Genomic DNA, 27311 nt, shown 5'->3' on the forward strand with positions numbered 1-27311 from the left:
CCTATTTGGTCAGATATTAAGGTAGCCACACCCACTTACTTCTTAGGTCCATTTACTTGGAATATCTTTTTCCACTGTTTTTCCCTGAGGTGATGTCTATACTTAGTGGGAAGAAATGTTTCTTGGATGCAGTAGAAGAATGGATCCTGTTTTATTTTTCTTCTTTTCCTTTTTCTTTTCTTTCTTCCTTCCTTCCTTTCTTTTTTGGTCAGCTAACAGCAAGAGGATTATTGTACACGTTACACTTGGCCACAAGAGAGAATAGAACTAGTCCAGAATGCCAAAGGTCCAAGGCAGAGGGCCAGTGGGACTGTTGTGGTTGTAAGAAAGGCAGTCTTTTTCCCAGGTGCTCTCAGTGAGGTGATGTTCCAGGTTCACTGAGGCTTACTATGGACAACAGCATACAGTCCAACAGCTTGTTCCAGTGTCCTGGCCTTCAGCATCCCTGACTTCTGCTCCTGCTGGCTTTGTGGGTGCACAGGCTGGCTTACTTGGACTTCTGCTTCCTCTGCCTCTTCTTCTCATGTGCTTCAGCCTGCACATTCTCTTCTTCTACCGCTTCGCTCTCATGGCGCAGGAGTTTCAAGGAAGATGGTGCTAAGAATGAGAGCTGGATCCTGTTTTCTAATCCAAACTGTTAGTTTGTGTCTTTTTTTTTTTTTTTTTTTTTTTTTTGGTTTTTTCGAGACAGGGTTTCTCTGTGTAGCCTTGGCTGTCCTGGCACTCACTTTATAGACCAAGCTGGCCTCAAACTCAGAAATCCGCCTGCCTCTGCCTCCCGAGTGCTGGGATTAAAGGCGTGCGCCACCACGCCCGGCTAGTTTGTGTCTTTTTATTGGGAATTGATACCTTTGAGGTTGAAAATGGTGGCTGAGCAGTTTGATTCTTGATATTTTGTTGTGGTGGTGTGTCCTTCCTCCCCCTCTTATTTGCTGGTCTGGAATTATTTACTACTGATGTTGTCTTGGATATAGCTAACCTCTTCAGGTTGACATTGTCCTTCTACCACCTAGGTAGAGCTGGATTGGCTGATAGATAGATAGAGACAGACAGACAGACAGACAGACAGACAGACAGTTAAATTTGGTACTATCATACCTTTTACTTAATCCACTATTATGATTGAAAGCTTTGCTGGGTAGAGTAGTCTGGGCTGGCATCTACAGTCTCTTATTAAAGCTTACAGAATATCTGTCCAGGTCCTTCTGGCTTTTAGTCACTGTTATTCTTTTTTTTTTGTTGTTTTTTTGAGACAGGATTTCTCTGTGTAGCTCTGGCTATTCTGGAACTCACTCTGTAGACCAGGCTGGCCTTGAACTCAGGAATCCACCTGCCCCTGCCTCCCGAGTGCTGGGATTAAAGGTGTGCGCCACCACCGCCCGGCTAGTCACTGCTATTCTAAAGGGTCTGGTTTTTTTTTTTTTTTTATGTTATTTCCTTTATTACTATTATTCCTAAATTTGGCAATTCTGTGTCGCCGATTTCCTGGATTTTTTAGTTCAGTGTTTCCTTTGACTGCCATATTCGTTTCTTCTACCTTGTCCCTTATGCCTGAGATTCTTCTCAGGCATCCTGCTGAGGTTTTTGTCCAACATCCCTAAGTTTGCTTACTAGTTTCCCCTCAGTCCGTGACCATCTCAGACTAGTGATTCCACTTGTACTTTCATGTCTTGAGCCCTCTCATCATCATCCCACCGTTTGTGTCTCACAAACCTCACCGTTAGTCATGTCCTCTCCAACTTCCGTAAACACAGTCACAACAGCTCTTTGAAGTCTTGCTCTGTGCTTCAGCTATGTTGCATTTCTCATGCACGACTGTAGTAGGGCTGCTAGGTCCCGGTGGAGACATATTGTCTTGGGTGTTAATGATTGTGTTTTTCTGCTGGTGTCTAGACATCTGGGTTTGAGATGATTGTGATTCTAACCATTGGTATCTGGTCTTTGCTACATGGGTGTTCCTTTCCCTAGTTTTTGTTACCCTCTCTGGATCCTCGGAAAGTATGGTGGCTGTGGGTTGCTTCTGCCACCTGGGGTCCAGGGTAGGTTATGTTTCTAGATATTGGGGACTGACACATAAGAATGGGGATGAAGTAGATGTAGGGATTGAGAGGATCCTCAGGTAGAGCTGTGTCCACTGCAAGGTCTGGTGCAGTCCTCATGGACTGAAGGCAAAGATGGAGGACAGGACCCTGTGAGCTGTCTGCTACAGGGGAATTTGCAATGGAGGACAGGAAAGAAAGTTAAAGATCACCTATCCAGTGTCTAGCCTGAGTGGCCACTGGATTCCCAGGTAGGTCTAGCTTTGACAGTTGGCTCAAAGGAGCCAGAATGGGTGAGAAGGGGATGGTGACAGGGTCCACAGGAAGAAGGAAAGCTAGGTTCACTGTGAGATGTGGGAGAGTTTCCAGGGGACGAAGACAGAAAGGGGGATGAGACCCAGTAAGTGGAGGACAGAAAGGTCTACTTGATTCCCAGGCTGCTAAGGCCAGTGGGGCTCCCAGGTAAAGTGCACCTCCAGGTAGTGGCACCTTGGCACAAGGGAATGGATGTGTGCTATGTGGGGTGGTGGTAATGAGAGGGCCCACAGCAAGGAGCAGAGTTGGGTGGGCTGAGAGGTGCAGCAGAGTCCCCATGAAATCTTTTTATGTCTTTTGTTTTTTGTTTTTCGAGACAGGGTTTCTCTGTGTAGCCTTGGCTGTCCTGGAATTCACTTTGTAGACCAGGCTGGCCTTGAACTCAGAAATCTGCCTGCCTCTGCCTCCCAAGTGCTGGGATTAAAGGTGTATGCCACTACCCCGTGCCAATGGTAATTTATTTTATTTTATTTATTTATTTTTAAAGATTTATTTATTTATTATATGTAAGTACACTGTAGCTGTCTTCAGACACTCCAGAAGAGGGCACCAGGTCTCGTTGCGGATGGTTGTGAGCCACCATGTGGTTGCTGGGATTTGAACTCTGGATCTTTAGAGGAGCAGTCGGGTGTTCTTACCCACTGAGCCATCTCACCAGCCCGGTAATTTATTTTAAAAAGTAATATGGCTAGGTCTGAGAGATAATTTCTATTAGCTGGTAGCAGAATCAATATTAAACTAGCAATTCAAACACATTTTTGACTGAATTCAATACAATACAAAAGATTTAGGATGAAAAGACACCAACACTCATTGGGTTAACCTGAGTGAAGCAGATGAAAAGACAGTGATTGTCTCTGCAAGCCTTCAATAGTAACTTGATTTAAGTATACACACCACTGCCCACCTTGGTTCACTCACTCTTCACACTCTCTAACCTCTTACAGCAGCGTGGGGGCCTCATCTGGGAGGTTCGTGGAGGAGTGCAGGCTGAAGGGACTAAGACCCATCACACAGAATTGAGTATCTGGGGCCCCTTGGTCTTTGCAAACAACCCATTTGCAGATGAGATTTCATCATCAGATATTAGGATCCAGGGCTCCAGTACTACAAAGACATTGAGAAGTACCTCACACCCGCCCCAGACAACTATTTTATACAACAAGAGTTTTACAAATCCAAAATAATTTTATTCACTTTTTCATATTTTTGCTTTTATAAGGTATTTAGCAAACATGCTAAGGCGACAGAATGTCTAGTTGGTCACGACATGCGACGCTGACCACTCGACTGGTGACAGTGGCAACCACACCCACCCAAGCTACGAGCCCCAGAGCACAAGGGGGTCTGCAAGAGCGCACCAAACCACACAGCAATCAGCAACCTGAGGTAGGTCTCTTTACAGTACAAAAAACTTCTACACCAGTGTGAGACACTGATTAGCAAGAGCTGCTGAGGGGTGCAGACTTTGCAGAGGAGACTGAAGTGAGGAAGAACGGACCCCACAATCCTGAGCCCTGTTGCTGAGCTCTGGAGCTGTGGGGTCAGGCAAATGAAAATGCCACCTACAACAGCAGCAGTGGACCCCGGGGCTGGGAACCAGCTGGCCAGGGAACTCGGCAACTCTGTGGCGACCAGCCTCAGGAACCTGAAGCATGGAACACTGGGAGCAGACTGGATCTTGCTTAGAAATGGCAGCAGAAGAAGGAAGGCAGAAAGAAGCTCTCCCTCTGAGGAATGCAGAGGTTCTCATTCCTGAGAGGGAATGGGGTGGGGTGGGGGGCTGGCTTTGCCCACTGCTCTAACATAAACAGCAGCTGACACCAAGACAGGAAAGCAGGAGCCCTGAGAATTCACGGTGCTCTGCAAGGCCTCCTGCAGCCCACTATACTGGGTTCCCACTGGGGAGCCCAAGGAGCAGGCCATGGAGGGCCCACTGCTGCCTTGTGTCTCCCCTGGACGCCTAGAGAGCCCAGCACCGTGAAACGACCAGCTAGAGACGGAATCTGCCTTTGCTACAGCTAAGAGCAAAATGACCTGTAGTGCAGTCAGCTGTACAAAAACGATAGAAATGAGTGTGCACTGCTGTTAGCACAGTGCTCACTTTAATAGAAAATAAACCGCTTACATTTTACTGTAAATATAGGCTATGTACAGAATTATATATAGACATAGCTACACATATAAAGCTTCATTATAGGCCACTGATAACATTTATAGTAATGGTTCCCTGAACCTCTTAAGAGTGCAATTAAGAACAAAAACTAAATTTCATTTAAGTGAATAGGGAATAAATACAATAATCAAAATATGACTTTCCTTAAAAGTGAAACACACAGCTAATCCTGAATGGTTGTGTGAGAGATAAAACTGGGAAAGGCGAAATTTCAGCAGGACAGGATGAGGGGCCCAAACCAGAAAGAGAATGGCAATGCTCTGAGGAAGAGACTTCAAGGACGGGAGGACTCAGCCCTTGACAGCCACCTTGTTCTCTGCAGCAGCAAACATGGCATAGAATCTTGAACTGTCATTAGACAGAAGGACCGATGGGGTGTCAAACTCCACCACCTGCAAAGGAGGAGACATGTCAGGGTGTGATCGTGGGATGGTCTCACGGATTTAGAGGATCCACTGCTGAGCAATAGTGCTCCGGGGACAGAACAGAGGACTGAACTGCCCCCAGGATCCAGGGAGCAAGGGAGAGGTTGGAGAGAATGCATGGATGCTTCCTTCACAAACATCCTGGTTCTCCCATCTATGGAATAAAGAAGTCCATCAGTATGGTTCTATATTATAAACTACAGAGGAAACTACAGCTCAAGGTGAGGCAAGTTGACTGACTCCAGTCAGAAGAGGAAGAAACCAGGATGCCTAATTGGCAGAGAGAAAAAGGAAGCACGGGATCAACATGACAAGCGTCACGTCAGGGTGCTGCAGGGGTGACACTGTGTCACAGGCTGGCCTCATGTCAGGGTGCTGCAGGGGAGACACAGGGTTTCTCTGTGTAGCCCTGGCTGTCCTGGAACTCACGCTGTACACCAGGCTGGCCTTGAACTCAGGAAATCCACCTGCCTCTGCCTCCCGAGTGCTGGGATTAAAGGCGTGCGCCACCACTCTTGTGTGTGAGTCACTGCAGTGCATGTGCTCTCAGCCTGTGTCACTGCTCATGTGCCACAGGAGAGTAAGAGCATCCCTGGGGCATAGAGAGGGACCTGTCTGATCAACACACACCAGAACTAAGTTGCTATGGCTGCTTGGTGAATGCCCGGTAACATGAAGATGACAGGTAGCCCCTCCCCAGCCTCCTTTCCTCCCACACCATGCCCGATGCCAAGTGAGAGCTCCTGAGGAACTTAATACCTGTCCCTGGGCCAGCACCATGATCCTATCAGAGCCCAGAACTGTGTGCAGGCGATGGGCAATGGTCAGCATGGTGCAGTCCGCAAATGCTTCCCGGATGGTCTCCTGGATCAGTAAGTCTGTCTCTGTGTCCATAGCGGCTGTAGCTTCATCTAAAATCAGAATCTGCCAAGGAGCAGAGGACAGACAGATCCAATTACTTCCCCAAGCATTCTTGTCCTCCTCAGTTTACTAAGAAGCATTTCAGTATTTAAATTCTGTACGATGTACTGTTTCACATGGATGTGACAATGCCCTTTGCTTAGAATTCATATAACCTACTACATACCAAGTATACAGCTACTCTGTACTTGTGTGTGAGTCACTGCAGTGCATGTGCTCTCGGCCTGTTTGCAATATGTAAGTCTGTTAGTTTCCATCCCATGAAAATATCTCAGAAAGGTAAGATCCTATTGGGTAGTGGGTCCTTAGGTTTGGTTCTAAAAATATAATTTTACAAGAGATGAAGGTTGTACTGGCTGGTTTTGTGTGTCAACTTGATACAACCTGGAGTTATCACAGAGAAAAGAGTCTCCCTTGAGGAAATGAGATCCAGCTGTAAGGCATTTTCTCAATTAGTGATCAAGAAGGGAGGGCCTAGCCCACTGGGTGGTGCCATCCCCGGGCAGGTAGTCTTGGGTTCTACAAGAAAGCAAGCTGAGCAAGCCAGTAAGCAGCATTCATTCCTGCATGGCTTCTGTATCCACTCTGCCTTCAAGGTCCTACTCTGTGTGAGTTCTTATCCTGACTTCCTTTGGTAATGAACAGCAATGTTGGAAGTGTAAGCTGAATAAACCCTTTCCTCCCCAACTTGCTTCTTGGTCATGAAGTTTTGTGCAGGAATAGTGATCTACTCAAACACGCCCACTTTCTCCATGACCTTCACGTGTAGATGAGTTTTTCTGGACTTCTCCTTTCCTGTTTGCCTGAGAGTTCCATCTGAGGACATCTCCAGCAGTCTTTAATCTGCTGTCTCTGCAATTCTATCCTTAGCCAGAAACACAGTTGTCCTTGAATTCCAAAGGCTTGGGGGAAGTTAAGAAACATAGCAAAGCCCTGCCATGGTGGTGCACACCTTTAGCCCCAGCACTTGGGAGGCAGAGGCAGGCAGATTTCTATAAGTTCCAGGCTAGCCTGATCTACAGAGTGAGTTCCAAGGCAGCCAGGGCTACACAGAGAAACTCTGTTTCTAAAAACCAGAAAAAAACCAACCAACCAACCAACAAACAAATAAAGGGGGCATAATGAGGAATGTATTCAAAATATAATTTATACATATGTGAAAGCTTGAAGAAAAAAAAAGTTGAAGCAAAGATCCCTTGAAACAGTATGCAAGTAGTGCTAAGACTGAATGTTGAAATGCTGGTTAAGAAGTGTCACCAGGCTCAGAGGCAATGAACCTCAGAGTCTGGGGTCTAGGCAGAGCTGCACCCCAGGGCTCCAGTTCCTCACCACTGACCACATAGGTCACAGCACCCACTATGCAGCTCACCTTACAGTGACGCAGCAGGGCTCTTGCTATGCACAACAGCTGCCGTTCCCCAACAGAGAAGTTGTCCCCGTTCTCCATTACTTCAGACTCAAGTTTCAGAGGTAGCTGGGCAATCTAGAAAGAGACCAGAAGTTAGAAGTATAAAGATACAAACCAAACCTTTCAGAACATTAAAAAATCATTCTCACAGGCGTAGGGGCTCACACAATAATCTAATACTTAGGAGGCTAAGGCACGAATACTGGAAATTCACATCAGCATGGGCTATAAATGAAACACTATCTTAACACACACACACACACAAATACTCCTCCACCTCCCTCCTCCCCCATGCAAGAAAAGAAAGAAATTATTCTGAAACAGATGAAAAAGAATTACTCTGGCTCACATGAATTACTCTGGTCACACATGTATAAGGACCTATATTATCTAGGGCGGTTCATATTTGCAATATGTAAGTCTGTTAGTTTCCATCCCATGAAAATATCTCAGAAAGGTAAGATCCTATTGGGTAGTGGGTCCTTAGGTTTGGTTCTAAAAATATAATTTTACAAGAGATGGAGGTTGTACTGGCTGGTTTTGTGTGTCAACTTGATACAACCTGGAGTTATCACAGAGAAGAGAGTCTCCCTTGAGGAAATGAGATCCAGCTGTAAGGCATTTTCTCAATTAGTGATCAAGAAGGGAGGGCCTAGCCCACTGGGTGGTGCTATCCCTGGGCTGGTAGTCTTGGGTTCTACAAGAAAGCAAGCTGAGCAAGCCAGTAAGCAGCATTCATTCCTGCATGGCTTCTGTATCCACTCTGCCTTCAAGGTCCTACTCTGTGTGAGTTCTTATCCTGACTTCTTTTGGTAATGAACAGCAATGTGGAAGTGTAAGCTGAATAAATCCTTTCCTCCCCAACTTGCTTCTTGGTCATAATGTTTTTTTTGTTTTTTTGTTTTTGTTTTTTCGAGACAGGGTTTCTCTGTATAGCCCTGGCTGTCCTGGCACTCACTTTGTAGACCAGGCTGGCCTCGAACTCAGAAATCCGCCTGCCTCTGCCTCCCGAGTGCTGGGATTAAAGGCATGCGCCACCACACCCATCGGTCATAATGTTTTGTGCAGGAACAGAAACCCTAACAAAGACAAATTGGTCCCAGCATAGTGGGGTACTCCAGCGACAACCTGACCATGTTTTGGGGAGGACTGTGGAAGGACTTTGGAACTTTGGGTGTTAAGAGCTCTATGGGCCACATTCTGTAGGAGTTTAGGAAATATTGAGAACAGTGCTGAAGATGGAGGGCTGGCTTGTGAAATTTCAGAGGGAAGACTAAAGACTCTTATCAGGACCATTGCTGTTTTGATTGTGAAGATTCTGTGGTTTTGGTTAGCTAGGACTGAAGAATCAATCTGCTATGATTAACAAGATAACTACTAAAGTGAAACCTTTGAATTACTGGGACTATTGATGTCTGTTATCTGAAGCTAAGAAATTGCAATGATTAAGAAGAGACCAGTATCATTTAGGTGAAATCGTCTGGGAAGTATTTTCTGAGGGCACAAAGCAGCTGTGTTCCAGAGATAGCCAAGTGCTGCTATCATGTGCTGCTGCTGGACTTGGTAATGTGTAAGAGTCACACAGGTGATACTGGTTTGTTTTTTTGTTTGTTTTTTTGTTTGTTTGTTTGTTTTTTGAGACAGGGTTTCTCTGTATAGCCCTGGCTGTCCTGGAACTCACTCTGTAGACCAGGCTGGCCTCAAACTCAGAAATCCACCTGCCTCTGGCTCCTGAGTGCTGGGATTAAAGGCGTGCGCCACCACACCCGGCTTGATACTTGTTTTGAAGGCATGATGGCATAATAAAGAGCAGCCAAGGTTCAGAACTGGGCACTGTGAGGCCATGGAAGGCCAATAGTGAAGGTGCAGCCTCAGCTGAAATTGATGGCCCAGAACTGAAGGAGTCATGCAAAGGAGTTGAGGCTTGGCACCATTAAGAGAGCCAATGAGAGGCTATTGGTGAAGCCTAGTTGCAGCAGAAGACAGTAGTGTTTTAGCAATGCCAGTGCCATGAGATGACCACCAAGCACAGCAGCAGTGGAGTACAGGCAGCTGGAGCTTAAAAGACAAGGTGTGTGCTACAAAGTGCAGAGCTGGAGAAGAACCAGCTGGAGAACTGGCATCAATAGTCCCAGTGGTGCACAGGTTTCACTTTAGTAGTTTTGGTATCTTGTTAATCACAGCTGATTCTTCAGCCCCAGCTAAACAAAACCACAGAATCTTCACAATCAAAACAGCAATGGCCCTAATAAGAGTCTTTAATTTTCCCTCTGAAATTTCACAAGCCAGCCCTCCATCCAGGCCCTTGGAATAGCCCAGAAGATCGTGAATAGATCCCAGACATTGAATAGAGGCTGGTTTTGATTCTGACTGTGCCCTGATATTTTTTCCTCTTGAAGAAAGAATGTATTTTAGTGGAGCTCACAGTTAAGAGACTTTAGACTATTAAAAAAAAAAAAAGACTTTGAATTTCAAAAGAGATTGGATATTTTAAAGGGATTGAAATTTTAATGTAAGAATTTGTAAAGACTGTGGAACTTTTAAAGTTATTTAGATCTTAGGGGTGAATAAGAAAGTAAGGGTTGAGGCTTAATAGTGATGTGTTTGTGTGTCAAGTTGACCAGGAGTCAGTTGTACTAGCAAGTTTTGTGTCAACTTGACACAAGCTAGAGTTATCAAAGAGAAAGGAGTCTCCCTTGAGGAAATGCCTCCATGAGATCCAACTGTAAGGCATTTTTTCAATATTACTAATCAAGGGGGGAGGGCCTAGCCCATTGCTGGTGGTACCATCCCTGGGCTGGTAGTCTTGGATTCTATAAGAAAGCAAGCTGAGCAAGCCAGGGGAGGCAAGCCAGTAAGCAGCACCCCTCCATGGACTTTGCATCAGCTCCTGCCTCCAAGTTCTTACCCTGTGTGAGCTCCTGTCCTGACTTCCTTTGCTGTAATAAATAGCAATGTGGAAGTGTAAGCTGAATAAACCCTTTCCTCCCCAACTTGCTTCTTTTTTTTTGTTTTGTTTTGTTTTGTTTTTTTCTGAGACAGGGTTTCTCTGTGTAGCCCTGGCTGTCCTGGAACTCACTCTGTAGACTAGGCTGGCCTCGAACTCAGAAATCCGTCTGCCTCTGCCTCCCAAGTGCTGGGATTAAAGGCGTGCACCACCATCCCCGGCTCCAACTTGCTTCTTGATCATGATGTTTTGTGCAGGAATAGAAACCCAGACTAAGACAGAGTCCCACTCCCAAAATCCAAAGCCTGGACCACACTGGCAATCTTTTCTTTTGCTAAACATCATGGAATCTCTTCTTCATATGAGATTGAGGCAACTCTATGTAAGATGGAAGCGAGGCTCATCTAACTGACAGGGGTACTGGTTATAGTGTTCAGACTATAGTGTTTCACTCAAGACCAGCAGTGCCCATCTGCAGGCACTGGCAAGGGGCTACTGGGCTGCTCCATGATATCTATGATCTATGGTACACTGAACATTATAGAATCAGCAATAAATTGTAGATCTTTTGTGTATATAGAATTTATTAAGTTCTGACTAGCTATCCTTAATATATTCTCAGTCAATGGAGAGTATGGGGCCAATTTGGCCATAAGCAGTGTAGGAGGTGGGGCTGAGAGATCAACTTTAAATTTTTGTTTATTACATTTATTTGTGTGTGTGAAAGTATGTGTGCCTGTACATATGTATATGTGTTACTGTGTGTATATGTGTGTTATGCATATGAGTATGTGTAGTCCTGTGTGTGTGTGTGTGAGATACTGTAAGTATGGCAGTCAGAGACAACTGTGGGAGTTGGTTTTCTCCTTTGTCCATGTGATACCGAAACTTGAACTCAGGTGGTTAGAGACTTGATGGCAAGCCCCTTTACCAGTTGAGCACATCACTATATGAGACACTGACTTTGGGATGCATGTGAAATGCCTGTGAGCTCCTGCTTAGGATGTCTCTGTATTCTTCCACAGACACCCTGGAGTCGGAGGGAGCCAGAACAGAATGCAGCACAGCATTCTTCTCTGATGAGGGATAGGAGATGGGTTAATCTCCAGGTCTAATGATACGTCAGTTTAATATTATGTCCATTTAGGACAGTAATAGTCGTAGATGCTCCTCTAGGACCTGTGACATGTTTAGCCACAGGTTCTTGGAACCAATAAAGATGCCACATTCCCAGCCTGCGATGCCAGCACAGCTCTCTCTCCATTCCACTTACACATTCCTTCATGTGCGTTCTCTCTAGAGCATCCCAGATCTGGTCTTCCGTGTACTGGTTGAAAGGATCCAGGTTTGATCTAGGGAGAAGTATAATAGAAACTGCTCAGAGGCCAATGTTTAACAAACCACATTTTTTTTTTTTTTTTTTGAGACAGGGTTTCTCTGTGTATCCCTGCTGTAGTGGAACTCACTTTGCTGGCCTGTCCAGGCTGGTCTGAAACTCAGAAACTCGCCTGCTTCTGCCTCCCAAGTTCTCAGATTAAAGAAAGGTGTACACCTCAGCCGCCTGACAACAAATCACATTTCAATGGCTGGCTGTGGTTAAACAGCACACACAGAAAACTGAATATCAACTCTGAAGGTCACAGCTCCGCCACCCCCTAAGAGTCACAGGACACCTGAGATTGGGGATCCCTGTTTTCTAAAACATAAAGTTTATTATCTTTATTACTCAACATAAGTTAGCTTTAAAAATTTGTAACTACAGATATGAAAACACAAAGAAATGCCAGTGTATTTTAATCACCTCTGACACCTGCAAATGTGGTTTCCTTCAGCTATATCCCTCTCTATGTACAAATGTAGAAAATGCCTTCTTTCTTTTCTCACTTGTTCATGAAATCTGAGAATTTCATGGAAGTATTTTGATTATATTTGTGCTGTTTACCCTGACTCCTCCCAGATCCAACCCCTTCAACAGCCCAGCCAACTATATACTTAAAAAAAAATTCAAGTACTATTGTGTTGCCCATATACTCTTGGATATATAGCTTCCACTGGAGAATGGTCTCCCAGCAGTGCCCACCTCCCCTCTCCACACTGGAACTTTATCTGGCTTGAGCTTACCCAGGTCTTGTGTATGCTGTTTCAATTGCTGTGTGTGAATTCGTATGTGTAACTACCCTGCTATGCCCAGAAAACATCGTTTCCTGTACTCATCCTGTGGCTGTTACAGTCTTTCTTCCCCTTCTAAGTCTGCAATGATCCCTGAGCCCTGGGAAGAAGGGCTGTGATAGAGATGTTTCCCATTTAGGGCTGAGCACTCTATAGTCTTTTATTCTCTGCACTTTGACCATTTGTGGGTCTCTGCATTAACCACAATCTTCTCTGATGAGGGATAGGAGATGGGTTAATCTCCAGGTCTAATGATACGTCAGTTTAATATTATGTCCATTTAGGACAGTAATAGTCGTAGATGCTCCTCTAGGACCTGTGACATGTTTAGCCACAGGTTCTTGGAACCAATAAAGATGCCACGTATAGGTTTCTCCTTGCAGAGCAGCCCTTAAACAATCAGAAACTGGCTGGTTACTCCATGCTATGAGGGTCCTACTGCACCTTGGGCATGCCTAACCAGATAAGTCATTGTTGTAGCTCACAGAGTTCACGTATGGGTAAGACTGGTGATTCCTTGGCTTCTCCAGTAGCATGTTCTGTGACTCAAATGTGTGGTGTCCTCGGCATAGTGTCATACAGTCAAGTTCTGAGGGAAATCATGAGCGTTGGCAAGTCTGTAGTGCTTCTTTCCAGGGAGTGTGCCAACATCTCCAAAAGACATACTCCATTCCTGGAATTGGTTCTTATTTGTTAGCCTCTGGTGTCCAGTACGGGCATTTTGCCCTGTTACAGGGTAATTCCACGTAGACATTTTGCATATGTGGCTTCGTATTTGTTAACTAGTGGTCATCTCCGTCCTCGTTACCCTTCCCTGTTTCATGACTCCCCTGTAACCTGCTACACTGCTGCACTCACTTCTTCTCCCCTCCCTCTACACGCCCACTGATGCTCCTGATCTCTGTGGCTGCTTCCAGTGGAACACACACATTTGAAGACTCAAATGAGAAAAATGTCTATGGCATCTGCCTTCCTAAGTCTAGGTCACCTCATCCAGAATGACTAATTTCAGCCCTACCCATTTACCTATAAAATTTCATATAAATGTTTTTAAAGTTATTTTATTTGATGGGTGTTGAATGTTAGTGAACTGTGTACATGCTGGTGCCCATGAAGGCCAGAAGAGGGCGTTGACTCCTCTGACGTTGAACACAGTTATACGCCACCATGTGGGTGGGTACTTGGAATCAGACCCAGGTCCTCTGGAAGAGCAGTCAGTATTCCTAACCACTGAACTATCTCTTTCTAGCTCAATTTCACTTTTCCTTTTTCTTTCTTTCTTTTTTTTTTCTTCAAGACAGGGTTTCTCTGTGTAGCCTTGGCTGTCCTGGAACTCACTCTGTAGAGGAGGCTGCCCTCGAACTCAGAGATCCGCCTGCCTCTGCCTCCCAAGTGCTGGGATTAAAGGCGTGAGCCACCATGCCCGGCAATTTCATTTTTTCTGAACAGCTGAATAATATTCTTTTGTGCAAATGTATCACCTCCATTTATCACCTGATGGATATGAAGGCTGTTTGCAGCAGTGAACATGGATGAGTAAGTTTCTCAGCTATTTCAATTTTGACTTCAGAGAACTCTTTAGTTCCTTGCCCCATTTTTATTATGTTTTGTTTTGAGACAGGCCTGGAACCCAGAGATCCACCTACCTCTGCCTCTCAAGTACTGGGATTGAAGGGGTGAGCCGTCATGACCAGCTTCAAGTCCCACTGTTTTGAAATGAGTTGTTTGTTTTCTTGGTGTTGGGTTTGGGTTTTTGTTCTGTTTTTTTGTTGTAGTTCTTTGTATATTCTAGATATCTATTCAATATAACATGTGAAGTCTTAGAGCAATAAGACAACTGGAGAAGATCAAGGGGAAACAAATAGGAAAGGAAGAAGTCAAAGTATCTCTATTTGTAGGTGATATGATTTTATATATAAATAACCCTAAGATTTAACCAGTAAGTTTCTATAGCTGATAAACACTTTCAGCAAAGTGGCAGAATACAAAATTACCACATAAAAACCAGTGCTTTCCTATATACAAATGACAAATCAGAGAAACACTACCTTCCCGATAGCCTCAAAATATATGTTTGTGCGTGTGAATGTGTGCATGTGTGTTTGAGATAATTCTAACCATGCAAGTGACAGACTTATATAATAAAAACTTTTAAGATACTGAAGAAAGAAACTGAGGGGATATCAGATGTAACAATCTCCCATGCTCATGGATCAATAGGATTAACATAGTAAAAATGGCCATCTCACCAAATGCAATCTACCATTCAATGCAATCTCCATCAAAATTCCAACATAATTCTTCTCAGAAACTGAAAAAAAAACAATTTTCACCTTCATATGGAACACAAAAACCCCAGGATGGTTAAAAAACAATTCTGAATAATAAAAGAACCCCAGGCAGTATCACCATCCCCAAACTCAAGCTGTACTACAGAGCTATAATAATAAAAACAACATGGTATTGGCATTAAAACAGCCATGGTGATAAATGGAATCTAATTGAAGACCCAGACATAAGTCCACATATATGTGAACACCTGGTTTTTAACAACAAAGCCAAAAATACACAGTGGAGAAAAGACAGTGCTGATTAAACTGGATGGCTCCATATAGAAGAATGTAAATAGATCCACATTTATCACCCTATACAAAATTCAACTCTATAGGGGATCAAGAACTTCAACATAAGACCAGATAGCATGAAGAATGTCCTAGTTAGTTTTATGTCAGCTTGACACAAGCTAGAGCATCTGAGAAGGGGGAACCTAAATTAAGAAAATGCTTCCATATACCAGGGCTATAGGCAAGCTGGTAGGCATTTTCTTAATTAGTGATGTGGGAGGGCTCAGCCCATTGAGGATGAAGTCACCCCCGGGCTGATGGTGCTGACTAGTCAGAAAGTAGGCTGAGCAAGCCATATGGATCAAAACAGTAAGCAGCACTCCTCCATGGCCTCTCCTTAGCTTCTGCCCTGTTCTGAGTTCCTGTTCTGGCCTCCTTCAATGATGAGCAGTGCTGTGGAACCATAAACTAAATAAAGCCTTTCCTCCCTAACTTGCTGTTTTTGGTCATGGTGTTTTATCACAGCAACAGTAACCTCAAATAAGACAGAGAGTGTGAAACAGGCTTGAACTCAGTAACACAGGGAAAGACTCTGAAGAAGGCACTGGTAGCACAGGCACTAGGATCAACAGTGAATAACAGGACCTCATAAAATTGAAAAGCTTCGCGCACGGGAAAGCAGAGCATCATCCAAACAAACCTGCAGGCTACAGAATGGGGAAAGGATTTTGCCAATTACACATTTGAGAGAGAATATCTAAAATATATTAACAAAAAATCCCAACAAGAAGAAAATAACCCAATTTAAAAGATGGGACACAGATCTAAAGTTCTCAAAAGAGGAAACACAAGTGGTAGAGGACCACTTAAAGAAATGCTCAACGTCCTTAGTCACCAGGAAAATGCAAATCACAATGACTTTCATCTTCCATCAATCAGAATGGCTAAGATCAATAAAACAAATGACAGTTCAAGCCAGCAGGATATGAAGAAAGGGGAACACTAATCCATTGCTGGTGGGAGTGTAAATTTGTACAACCACTACAGAAATCAGCGTAGCAATTCCCAGGAAGCTGAGAATAGATTTAATTCAAGATCTAGTTATACTGTTAGGCATACACCAAAAGGACTCTGTGTTCTACTACAGAGATACTTTCTCAACCACATTCATTGTTCCTCTATTTATAATAGCCAATAATTGAAATATGGTAATTTACACAGTAGACTATTATTCTGCTGTTTGAAAAATGAAACTATGATTTGCTGGCTGGTAAATGGATAGAACTATAAAAAAATCATCCTGAGAGAGGTATCTCAGACCCAAAAAGACAAATATAGTATATATTCTTGTATAAGTGGATGATAGCTATTTAACCTTCAATAGGAATACTACTATCTGTAGAACCACTGAGGTTAGATAGAGAGTAAGGGATGAGCAGGTAGGGTTGGCTCTCTGAAAGAAGGGAAATAGAATATATAGTTAGAAAGCATTAGCTGGGCGTGGTGGTGCACGCCTTTAATCCCAGCACTCAGGAGCCAGAGGCAGGCGGATTTCTGAGTTTGAGGCCAGCCTGGTCTACAGAGTGAGTTCCAGGACAGCCAGGGCTACACAGAAAAACCCTGTCTGGGGGGGGGGGCGGCAGGGGGGGGGGAAGAGTGGTAACCTGTTAAGAGGGCATGGGTCAGAAATCTGAGCCAAAATTTCTCTGATCTCTGGACCGCTGTGGCAGAGCCTTGCTGAGATACTTGGTTAATTACACAGCATATATAGCAGAAGCTGCCTCGTCACTGCGATAGGAATCACAGACTCATGGGAAACACAGGCCCCAAGGCCATGGGACTTCCACCCAATGTGGTGGCTCTGCCATCATCCAGTCCTAGCCAGGCCTCACCTGACAGTGCCACTGAATAGCACTGGCTCCTGAGGAATGATGGCCAGTTTGCTTCGGAGGTCGGCCAGGCCGATGTCACTGATTCTTATTCCATCAATCTTGATGCAGCCTCCAGATAGCTCCACCAGACGGAAGAGGGCCATCCCCAAAGAGGACTTCCCTGCGGAGTAACAAGAGGCAGAAGAGTAGCTCTGAGTAACTTCTGCAAAGAGAAAGCTGGCTTATGGTGATGGCTACCATCGATGTGACTACATGTGAATCAACTAGGCAGTTAAGCACCTAGGTGAGGGTTTTCTTGATTGGATACTTGGAGGTGCAAAGACCCCCCTAAATCTGGGCCACAGCTCTTGGTGGCAGCCCACATGAAAAAACATGGAAGAAGGAAGCTTTGCTTTCTGCCTGCTTGCCTTCCCTCTCCATGGCAAGTTCACCTATCCTGCTATTTTTTTTAAAGATGTACTTATTTATTTTATTTATGGGAGTACACTGTCTTTTCCTGTATTAGAACCTACTTCCTGGGGAATTCCATGTAGACTGACGACCATTTGAGACATACAGCCTTGTGGACTGAACAACTACCAGATTCTTGGTCTTTCTGTCATCTCAGCCATTGATGGATTAGCTAGACCATGGCTTATGCCACTCTTAATAAATTCTGTACACACAGATATCTATTCTATCATCTCTGTTCCATTAGAGAACCCTAACTACTACAGATTTGGTACCAGGAATGGTTCCAGAAAAATAGAATTATAAGGATAAAAATTTTAAAGTACCTGCTGGAATAGGCTTTACAATCTGAGTTGCTGACAGCTCTCATAGAAGCATGCAGCACGCCAGAAATCCACAGTGTGAACTGTTTAAATAACCTATTGAGTTTGTGCCACCTCTACCTCCCCCCTCCATACCCACACATCTTATAGCCTCTTCCAGGACCACCTCAGCCACATCTTTTCTGTAGCCCAGCCGATCTAGCCTGGGCAGTGGCCTAGTCTGGAGTCAGGATCCTCCTTAACTGTCCCCCAAACTACAGGATTCTCCCAAATCATATTCAGCCTTTCTGCACAGACCTCTCCACCCCCACACTCCTGGCTGGGAACAGGAAACTCAGCCTTTGAACCAGGCCAGTCTCCTCTGCCCACCCCATTTCATTCCATTCAAGCAATTTCCAACCTCTAGACTGAACTCACCCCAATATCTTCTCTTCTCCCTGACCCTGTCCATCTGTAACAAACTCAGAACAAAATAACAAAGGAAGTCTACAAGGCCATATCTCATCACAATATGAATACCAACAACAGGAACAATCAAGTCAGTATCTTCTCCACAAAACCTACCAGCCCTGTAGCAATGCTTGCCAGTGAGAATTACCCAGATGAACTGCGGGACACAGAACTTAAAGAGCAATCAAAACCCCCGTCAAAGAATGAAATCAAGGAGAACAAACGCCGGAGTAAAGCCAGAAAAAAACACAGAAGGCTGATGGAGATGATGGAGACGATCCAGAACTTGAGAATGGAATTCAATCTGGAGACAGAAATGAAGAGGACTCAGGCTGAAATGAAGATGGAACTGAAAAACCCCAAAGCCAAACTAGGAAATGCAACAGAAAGCCTTACAAGTAGAACAAGTGAGACAGAAGACAGAGAATCAGTTCTCCAGATAAAACTGCATCTAGATCAAAGGATCTGTTCCCCTGCAGAAACAAAATCCATCTATCTGCCGCCTACAAGAAACACAACTTAGGGGGCTGGCAAGATGGCTCAGCAGGTAAGAGCACTGACTGCTCTTCCAAAGGTCCTGAGTTCAAATCCCAGCAACCACATGGTGGCTCACAACCACCCATAATGAGATCTGACACTCTCTTCTGGTGCGTCTGAAGTCAGCTACAGTGTACTTACGTATAATAATAAATAAATCCTTTAAAAAAAAAAGAAACACAACTTAAGCTTTAAACATCACTGCCTCAGAGTAAAAAGATGACAGAAGAACCTTAAGTAAACAGGACTAGGAGCAATAGGACATCACGATCTTAATTCTGACCAAATAGACTTCAAACTAAAACTAATCAGAAATGGGGGGAGGAGGGAGGGGAGGACACTTCATCCTAATCAAGGGAACAGCTAACCAAGATGACATCACTATCCTAAACATGCACACCAAACACCCGACACCTGATTTCATTAAAAAAAAAAAAAATCCACTACTGGAGCTAAAGACACAGATAAACATCAATCCATTAATAGGAGGTGATTTCAGTACTTAAAAAGAAGTAATGGAAGAAACAAACTCCCTGAAATTAAATGAAAATAAAATACAACATAGCAACCTCTGGGACACACTGAATAGTCCTACAAGGGAAATTTTTGCTTCAAAATGCCTACATTTAAAAAATTAGAAAGTAACAAATGGCTTCATGATGCAACTCAAAAAGTGAGAAAACAAGAACAAACCAAACCCAAATTGAGCGACCTCACTGGCATAACACACTTCAAGGATGAATACTGTCATCATGCGGTTCATTTATTAGCTTTATCATGGCTCCTTGGATCAACCTTCCTTCGAGGCCCACTCACTGTTGTTCCTTCTACATTGACCCTTCTGCCTTCTGCCAACCACAAAACAGTTAAGAATGGTCTCTGCCCCCAAACCCTTAACAGCAGTTTGGGTGACTTCTGAGAGGAGACTGATGGACCATCCAACTCTGGGGCTGTGATCTTGGTTGTCAACGTGATTACAATTGGAGATAAAACTGCAAAATGGAGGGCTCACCTGTGAGGGATTTTTGCTTAAAGGAGGAAGATCCACTTCTAATCCAAAACTTTAAGGTAGGAACCACAAGATCTTTAATCCAGACCTTGAGGTGGGAAAACACACCTTCAAAACAGATCTAATCTAGCCATTCCTTGTGCTGGAAGCCTATATATTATATATAATATTATATAGTATATAAGGACATGGGAGAAGGAAGCGCTCTCTATGCTTGCTTGCCATTGCCCCGTTAGCAAGTCCATTCCTTCACTAGCATTAGAGCCTACTTCTTCAGGATTCCAGCATACACGGAAGACCAGCTGAGACATCCAGCCTCACGAACAGAACTACTACTGAATTTTGCACTTTCTGTTCACAACCAGCCATTGTTGGATTAGCTGGACTGAAGCTTGCAAGTCATTTTAATAAATCTCCTTTCTACACAGACTCTTTACTATGAATTTATTCTTTAAGTCTTGATATTCTAGAGAACCCTGACTAGTTCTGGACCTCAGAACTAAAACTGCTGAAGTAAGAGCTCCTTTGCATCAGTGAACTTTCTGTCTCATTAGCTCTTTAAAAACAAATTAGAGAAATTTCAGATCCACTGAACATCCTTCAGGATCAACGTGATTCTTTGGATGTTGTGGTCCTCCAAAAGTAAAGAGAAGTAGATCTGAGGACTGCTCAGGATGGGGTCCCACGCCCTCATCCAGAAACCACGATGCTTCACAGAACATTCTACCCTGGTTTTTAAACCTTAAGTTTCTCCTGGATCAAATGACTGTCCTTATCAGTTCCATAGGACATGGCTACCCTAAGTCCCCTGCAGGGTAGCCCAAGGTCTGGTCTTGTTTTACTCTTTTAGCCCTTTGTCTAACTGACTGTTTTCAAAAGTTTCTCCAGGAAGACATGGGGCCAACCACTAAGCCACCACAGCCAACAAGTTGAAACTTTCTCACTGCTACATGAAGTCAGCACAACCTTCTCTCATCCCCATATCCACAACACAGATCCCAACAACCCAACTTTGTCTCTGCCTGGCAGGAAACAGCCAGATGAACACGGTATTCCTCTTTTCTTTTGATGCCCTATGGGCCTGGCTAATAACCCAGAAACCTCAGAGCAGAAATAACATCTACAGGCAGTTCAGGATACAGGAAGTTTCTAGTGAGAAGATCAAATGCCTCCATTGGTATTTAAAGCACTGAGACTGCAGGGAAACAAACCTGCAGATGGTATCTCCCACCCCCAAACTCCCCTTTACAGACTATGGAACACCAAGTCCTCTGCATCTACGCTGTGATCTCCACTCCTGCCAAGACACAAGAGACCACCACCCTTCATTGTTCAGACCAAATGACAAAATGCTTCTGTGAAGGTCAGCCTCTCTCTTTTATTTCCTGGTCTCCTCAATCAATCAATCAATCAATCAATCAATCAAATCACTCTAACCACCTGGACAGCCGAAGGCCTTCATCATTTTCCTTTCCTTGTGGCAGACTTTAGGGTTGGAATTCAGCTACTGAACTGGATGAATTAAATTCCATGGGTTTAATTGAGCCCCTGAGTGGCAGGGGCCAGGTAACACCACTGACTGTCAGAGATACAGTGAGTGTTGTTATCATGAAAGGCAGCCAAGCAAAGCCATGTCCACAACGGCCTGACCTGTAGGCAGATCAGGCAAAGTGATTTTTATGGTAGCATGAGCCATATGGACCTATGGTACTAGCTAATCAATCATGGTATTCCCAAGTATGATATAGATAAAAAGCCTGCTGCGTTTTTCTTTGGTCTGTATAAGCAGAAAAACTCTTAAACAAATGGAAGAAAGACTACACTGGATCATAGCAATAAGGAATCGTGGCCTGTGAACCAATATCTAGATTTGAGCCACTTTGCAGACCCAAAACCCCATGAATAAGAGATGGACAGGTCCCCTGAGGAAAGATCTTGAAGTTTACCCTTGGCTCCCCATCCTTTCCCAGAGGGGCCTATGGCCTTTTACAAGGGTAACTGTACATTGTGGCCAAATAAACCATCAAACTTTCTGGGGTCTATTGGATACTGGTTCAAACTAGCATCTGGAAGGCACCAAGAAACATTTTGTCCCTCTAGTTAAAGTAGGAGTTTATGGCAGTGTACTGCCTGGTTTTGTGTGTCAACTTGACACAGGCTGGAGTTATCACAGAGAAAGGAGCCTCCCTTAAGGAAATACCTCCATGAGATCCAGTTGTAAGGAATTTTCTCAATTAGTGAGCAAGGGTGGGAGGGCTCATTGTAGGTGGTGTCATCCCTGGGCTGGTAATTCTGGGTTCTATAAGAAAACAAGCTGAGCAAGGCAGGGGAATCAAGCCAGTGAGCAGCACCTCTCCATGGCTTCTGCATCCACTCCTGACTCCAAGTTCCTACCCTATGTGAGTTCCTGTCCTGACTTCCTTTAGTGGTGACCAGCAGTGTGAAAGTGTAAGCTGAATAAACCCTTTCCTCCCCAACTTGCTTCTTGGTCATGATGTTTTGTGCAGGAATCCTAACTTCCTAAGCCAGGCAGTGAAGTGATTAGCAGAATTCTGGCTCAGGACTGACTTGTAGTAGTATGTCCAGGGAGTCCATAAAGCTATCTTGTAGCGATTTCCCAGTCTCAGAAAGTCTAATTGAAATAAATACACTTAGAAGTTTGGAAAAGCCGCACATTGGTTCCATGTAAATTGAGGACTATTATGCTTATATAGGCTAAGTGGAAGCCACTGGAGTTACCGTTACCTGGGAAAACAGTACACCGAAGCCAATATCCACTCACTAGAAGAATGAGAACAGTTGGAAAGATCCAGTGGTGGTGGCCACCACGTATCTCCCTCTAGTGTTCTGATCAGCCTGTGCAGAAGACAGATTCCAGAGGATGAACACTGACAATTTTAATCAAGCAGTGATCCCAACTGCAGATGCTGCACCAGATGCTGTGTCCTAACTTGACTACGCTATCATCTCCTGCTACTTGGTATGTAACTACTGATCCAGCAAATGCCCTTTACTCGGTACCTGTCCATAAGGACTAACAGAATCATTTGCTTTTAGTTGGCGAAGCCAACAATATACCTTCAGTTTTACCTTAAGGATATATTAACTCTCCAGCCCAGTTTCATAACTTAGTTTGAAGAGATACTGATTATCTGTCTCTTCTACAAATATCACATTGCCCACTATACTGATGGCATTGTACCAAGTGAGCAGGAGGGAGAAAACACCTTGAACTTGTTGGTAACACAAATGCAGAGATAGTCTTCCCTAGATGAAGGAAAAATTATTACACTTGGCTCCTCCTACCACCATGAAAGAAGGACAATCCTCAGTGGGTGTGGTGTTCTGAGTGAGAATGCCTCCCACCCCAGGGTCACATGTTTGAATACTTGGTCCCCGGTCAATGGAACTATATGGGAAGAATTAGAAAGTGTGGACTTGCCGGGCGTGGTGGCGCACGCCTTTAATCCCAGCACTCGGGAGGCAGAGGCAGGCGGATTTCTGAGTTCGAGGCCAGCCTGGTCTACAAAGTGAGTTCCAGGACAGCCAAGGCTACACAGAGAAACCCTGTCTCGAAAAAACAAACAAAAAAACAAAAACAAAAACAAAAAAAAAGAAAGTGTGGACTTGTTGGAGGTGGTATGTCACTGGAGGCAGGCTTTGGGGTTTCCCAATTATCTCTTTGTTGAGGTTTGTTCTCTTGGTACCTATTGTAATGCTATATCTAAAGATCTAAGCTTATAAGTGACTTCTTGAGTTTACAAACTTTTGTTATGCAAACCTTGTTCCTTGATTTAAAACTATTGGTTAAATAAAATTGGTTACAGCCAATTTCTGGAGGTATTAGAGGTAGGTGGGTTTGGAATGACCTGATTGGGAGAGAGAGAAGAGAGGAAAAGGAAGGAGAGAGAGAGGAAGCTGCCAAGAGGGGAGATGGATGATGAGCACATGGCCAGGAGAAACACCACATATCTGAGGTACACTCCTTGCTGGGGAGGCAGCCAGGCCAGCAGTTAGAAGAAGTTAGAAGGCTAGAAGGGTTAATCCCAGTAATTGTCAAAGCCAAATAATATTGCCATAGTCTGAGTCTCATTTATTTGTAAGCTAGTCAGGGATAAGCTTACAACAGCTCTCCGCCTTGTGTTTGTGGATCAGGACTTGGAGCTCTCAGTTCCTACTCTACCACCATGCCTGCCCACCTGGGCCGGGCTCCTGCCCTGATAGTGATGACAGTCATGACAGCCTCTGAAAACGTAATCCCCACCCAGTAAACTGCTTCTTCCACAAGCTGCCTTGGTCATGGCGTCTCTTCACAGCAACAGAAAAGCAACAGTGGGCCTATTTGGACTCTGGAGGCAGCACATTCCTCACTTGGGTGTGTTACTCAGGCCCAGATAACAAGTGATTCAGGAAGCTGCTACCTGAGTGGGGCCTGGGACAGGAGAAGGCTCTTCAGCAGGTCCAGGCTGCCATGCGGGCTGCTCTACTACTGGGACCATATGAGCCAGCAGACCTGATAGTACTTGAGGTGTCAGTGGCAGACAGAGATGCTCTGCCATTATACAAGAATCACAAAGGAGCCTCTTGGTATGTTGGAGCAAGGCTCTACCCTTATTCGTAGACAACTGTTCTCTCTTGGAAACAGTCCTTGGCCACCTATGGGGCCTGAGTAGAAAATTAACTGTCAGGAACCATCTAAGATAGACTAAGGCTAGCAAGTAGCCTTCCTGAAAGGTGGCCCGTTGTTTTTTTCATGTCTGTGATGGGTCAATTGATGGCAAGGTCCCAAAGAGACTTCAGCTCAGGATTGCTTTTTGCAGCTGATATGCCTTTCCTGTCATTATTAATCTAACAATCCCTGGACATTAGCCCACCCTATTGATCAGATTTTCTACAAATCAGCATAAAGATTAACTTTCATGAATTAAAGCTATTTAGATGAATTAATGACTCTTTAGAATTCCTGATTTGATTCAGATAATTTTAGAAAGAAAGTTTTAAATGCTGGCCTTAGTTGCTTTGCTAGAAAGATGTGATTAAAGGCATGCACCACCAAGCCCGGCTCTGAGGTAATTTTCTAAGAAACTTTTTGTCTAAGAAAGTATAACAAAGCCAGAGAAAAGAAATAAAGTTTTTGGATGGATGGTTTGGCTTGGGGAGCGCTGCCCCACCCATCCATCCATCCAAACGTATAAGTCTGTCTTCTCATACCTGTGTAGGGACATGTGTATGTATGTAAGCATACATGAATAGTTGTGGAGTTGATTGAGACAGACAGTCGAGCCTGGCCAGAGTGTGGGTGCATGAATGTATGTGTGTGTGCATATTGGCCTATATAAAGCATTTTATTTCTTTTCCTTTCCTTCCTCTCGGTTCACAAAGAGTTAACCAGGCTAGCCAGAGAGGCTTCTGGCTTCCTGGATAGACAGGGAAGGGAGCAATAGCAATAATTTTATTACTTAATTCCTCGCTGCTATGCAACAACTGTTCATCGCCCAAGCCAGTGGTTTTTTTTTTTTTAAAGATTTATTTATTTATTATATATAAGTACACTGTAGTTGTCTTCAGACACTCCAGAAGAGGGCGCCAGATCTCGTTACGGATGGTTGTGAGCCACCATGTGGTTGCTGGGATTTGAACTCTGGACCTTCGGAAGAGCAGTCGGGTGCTCTTACCTACTGAGCCATTTCACCAGCCCAAGCCAGTGGTTTTTAACCACAGAATAAGCAAGAAAGTTTTTAGGATTTTTTTTTATAAACAATCAGCTTCAGCATATAGCACAGACAGAGAATTTAAAGGCCAACTCTGGGTCCCACTTCAGCCCATTCCAGGCTGGTCAGGCTCCAAACCAAGTCTGGTCTACAAACCAAGTTCCAGGAAAGCCAGAGCTGTTACACAGACACACCCAGTCTCGAAAAAGAGTTGCCCAAAAGCCTCTGGCTTCCACTCCCATTACAATACCTTCTGCTCTCAAGCAGACACCTATAACTTTGTGGGGTGTGCCCTATGATGGACTGACTAAGGAAGACAAGACTAGGGCCTGGTTTACTGATGGTTCTGTACATCATACAAGAACTACCAGGAGTGATCAGCCACAGCATTATAATCCCGTTCTAGGACAATGCTGAGACACTATGGCAGTTTTAATGAGACTGGCCCTCAGCTATTGCTCCAGTTTCATCCTGCCTGCTTCCCACCCTGTTCCCTGCCATGATGATCATGATCTGACACTATAAGCAAACCACCAGTTAAATGTTTTCTCTTGTAAGGTGCTTTGGTTATGCATCTTATCACAGCAATAGAGTTGTTACCAAGATAGACACCAGTGAAGGGACATTTTTACAGTGGGCAGAACTTTGGTTAATATACATAGCCATGGATTTTGCTTGGAAGGAGAGATGGAGGGAGTGTGGTTATTTACTGAATCAGAGGCTGCAGCCAATGGAATGGCTGAGTCATCAGGGACCTGGAAAGAACCTGATTGGAAAATTTGGTGAGAAAAACATCTGGGGATTTCTCCAAATGGGCAAAGGATATGAAGATACTTATGTCCCATGTAGATGCTCAACAAAAGGTGACATCAGAGCTGAAGGGGTCTGCAACCCTATAGGTGGAACAACAATATGAACTAACCAGTACCCCCAGAGCTCGTGTCTCTAGCTGCATATGTAGCAGAAGATGGCGTAGTCGGCCATCATTGGTAAGAGAGGACCCTTGGTCTAGCAAACTTTATATGCCCCAGTACAGAGGAAGGCCAGGGCCAAGAAGTGGGAGTGGGTGGGTAGGGAAGCAGGGCGGGGGGAGGGTATTGGGGACTTTCGGGGATAGCATTTGAAATGTATATAAAGAAAATATCTAATAAAAAAAAAAAGAAAATTGGGAGAGGTTAAGGATGTTCTAAGTCACAATTCTGTGGCCAATATTAGTTACCAACTTTAAATAAAAATAAAAACTCTTGATCTGTAGAAAAAAAAGTGACATCAGCAGAGGATTTCAATAATGAAACAAATAGGATGACCCAGTCAGTTTATCTCCCTGGCCATCCTTGTCTTTTCCCAATGGGCCCATTAGTAAAGTGACCATGGTGGCAGAGATAAAGGTTACGCATAAGCTGGACAACATGGACTTTCACTTGCTAAGGATGACCTGGCTGCAGCTGTTGCTGAGTGGCAGATTGGCCAGCAACTGAGACCAACACTGAGCCACTGACATGACACCATTCTCTAGGGGATTTATGAGTCAGTCACTTAGTGTCAAAGTTGACCACTTGACTACACTGGACCACTTTCTTCTGGAAAGGGCAATGATCTAGTCTTACTGAAACAGATAGTTCTGCACATTGGTTTTCTTTCTCTGCAAATAATGCTCTGCCAAAACAACCATTCATGAACTACAGACTGCCTTATCCACTGGTACAGTATTTTACACAGCATTGCTTCTGACCAAGGAACTCACTTTACAACCAGAGAAGTGTGACAGTGATCATGAAATCCATCTTTCCATGTTCCCTGCCATTAATAAGAAGCTGGCTTGAAAGAACAGTAGAATGGCCTTTAAAAAAAATAATACTGCTCACCCCTCCCCCCATTACCCTCCCCCACTCTCTCCACATGGTCATGGCCAGCCTCTACGTCTCTACTCTCTCCTTCTCTCTGCCTCTACTACTCTCTTAACTCCCTTCCCCAT

At 44.2% G+C, this 27311-nt stretch overlaps 1 protein-coding gene across 2 annotated transcripts in view; it reads right to left on the reverse strand.

Annotated features, from left to right (window-relative positions):
* Positions 1-3522: 3522 nt before the first annotated feature.
* Abcc5 (ATP binding cassette subfamily C member 5) overlaps positions 3523-27311 on the reverse strand; it is a 95900-nt gene continuing 72111 nt past the window's right edge. For both annotated transcript variants that reach the window (XM_021184648.3, XM_021184649.3), the window contains exons 26-30: positions 16857-17016; positions 11505-11583; positions 7246-7359; positions 5715-5879; positions 3523-4922 (exon numbers count right to left, since the gene is read on the reverse strand). In XM_021184648.3, coding sequence (XP_021040307.1) covers positions 4821-4922; positions 5715-5879; positions 7246-7359; positions 11505-11583; positions 16857-17016 — 620 coding nt within the window. In that variant the 3' untranslated portion in view covers positions 3523-4820. The remainder of the gene's footprint in view (positions 4923-5714; positions 5880-7245; positions 7360-11504; positions 11584-16856; positions 17017-27311) is intronic.

The sequence above is a fragment of the Mus caroli genome, unplaced genomic scaffold, assembly GCF_978045245.1.
Source record: "Mus caroli unplaced genomic scaffold, Mus_caroli_1 scaffold_17, whole genome shotgun sequence".
Lineage (NCBI taxonomy): Eukaryota > Metazoa > Chordata > Mammalia > Rodentia > Muridae > Mus > Mus caroli.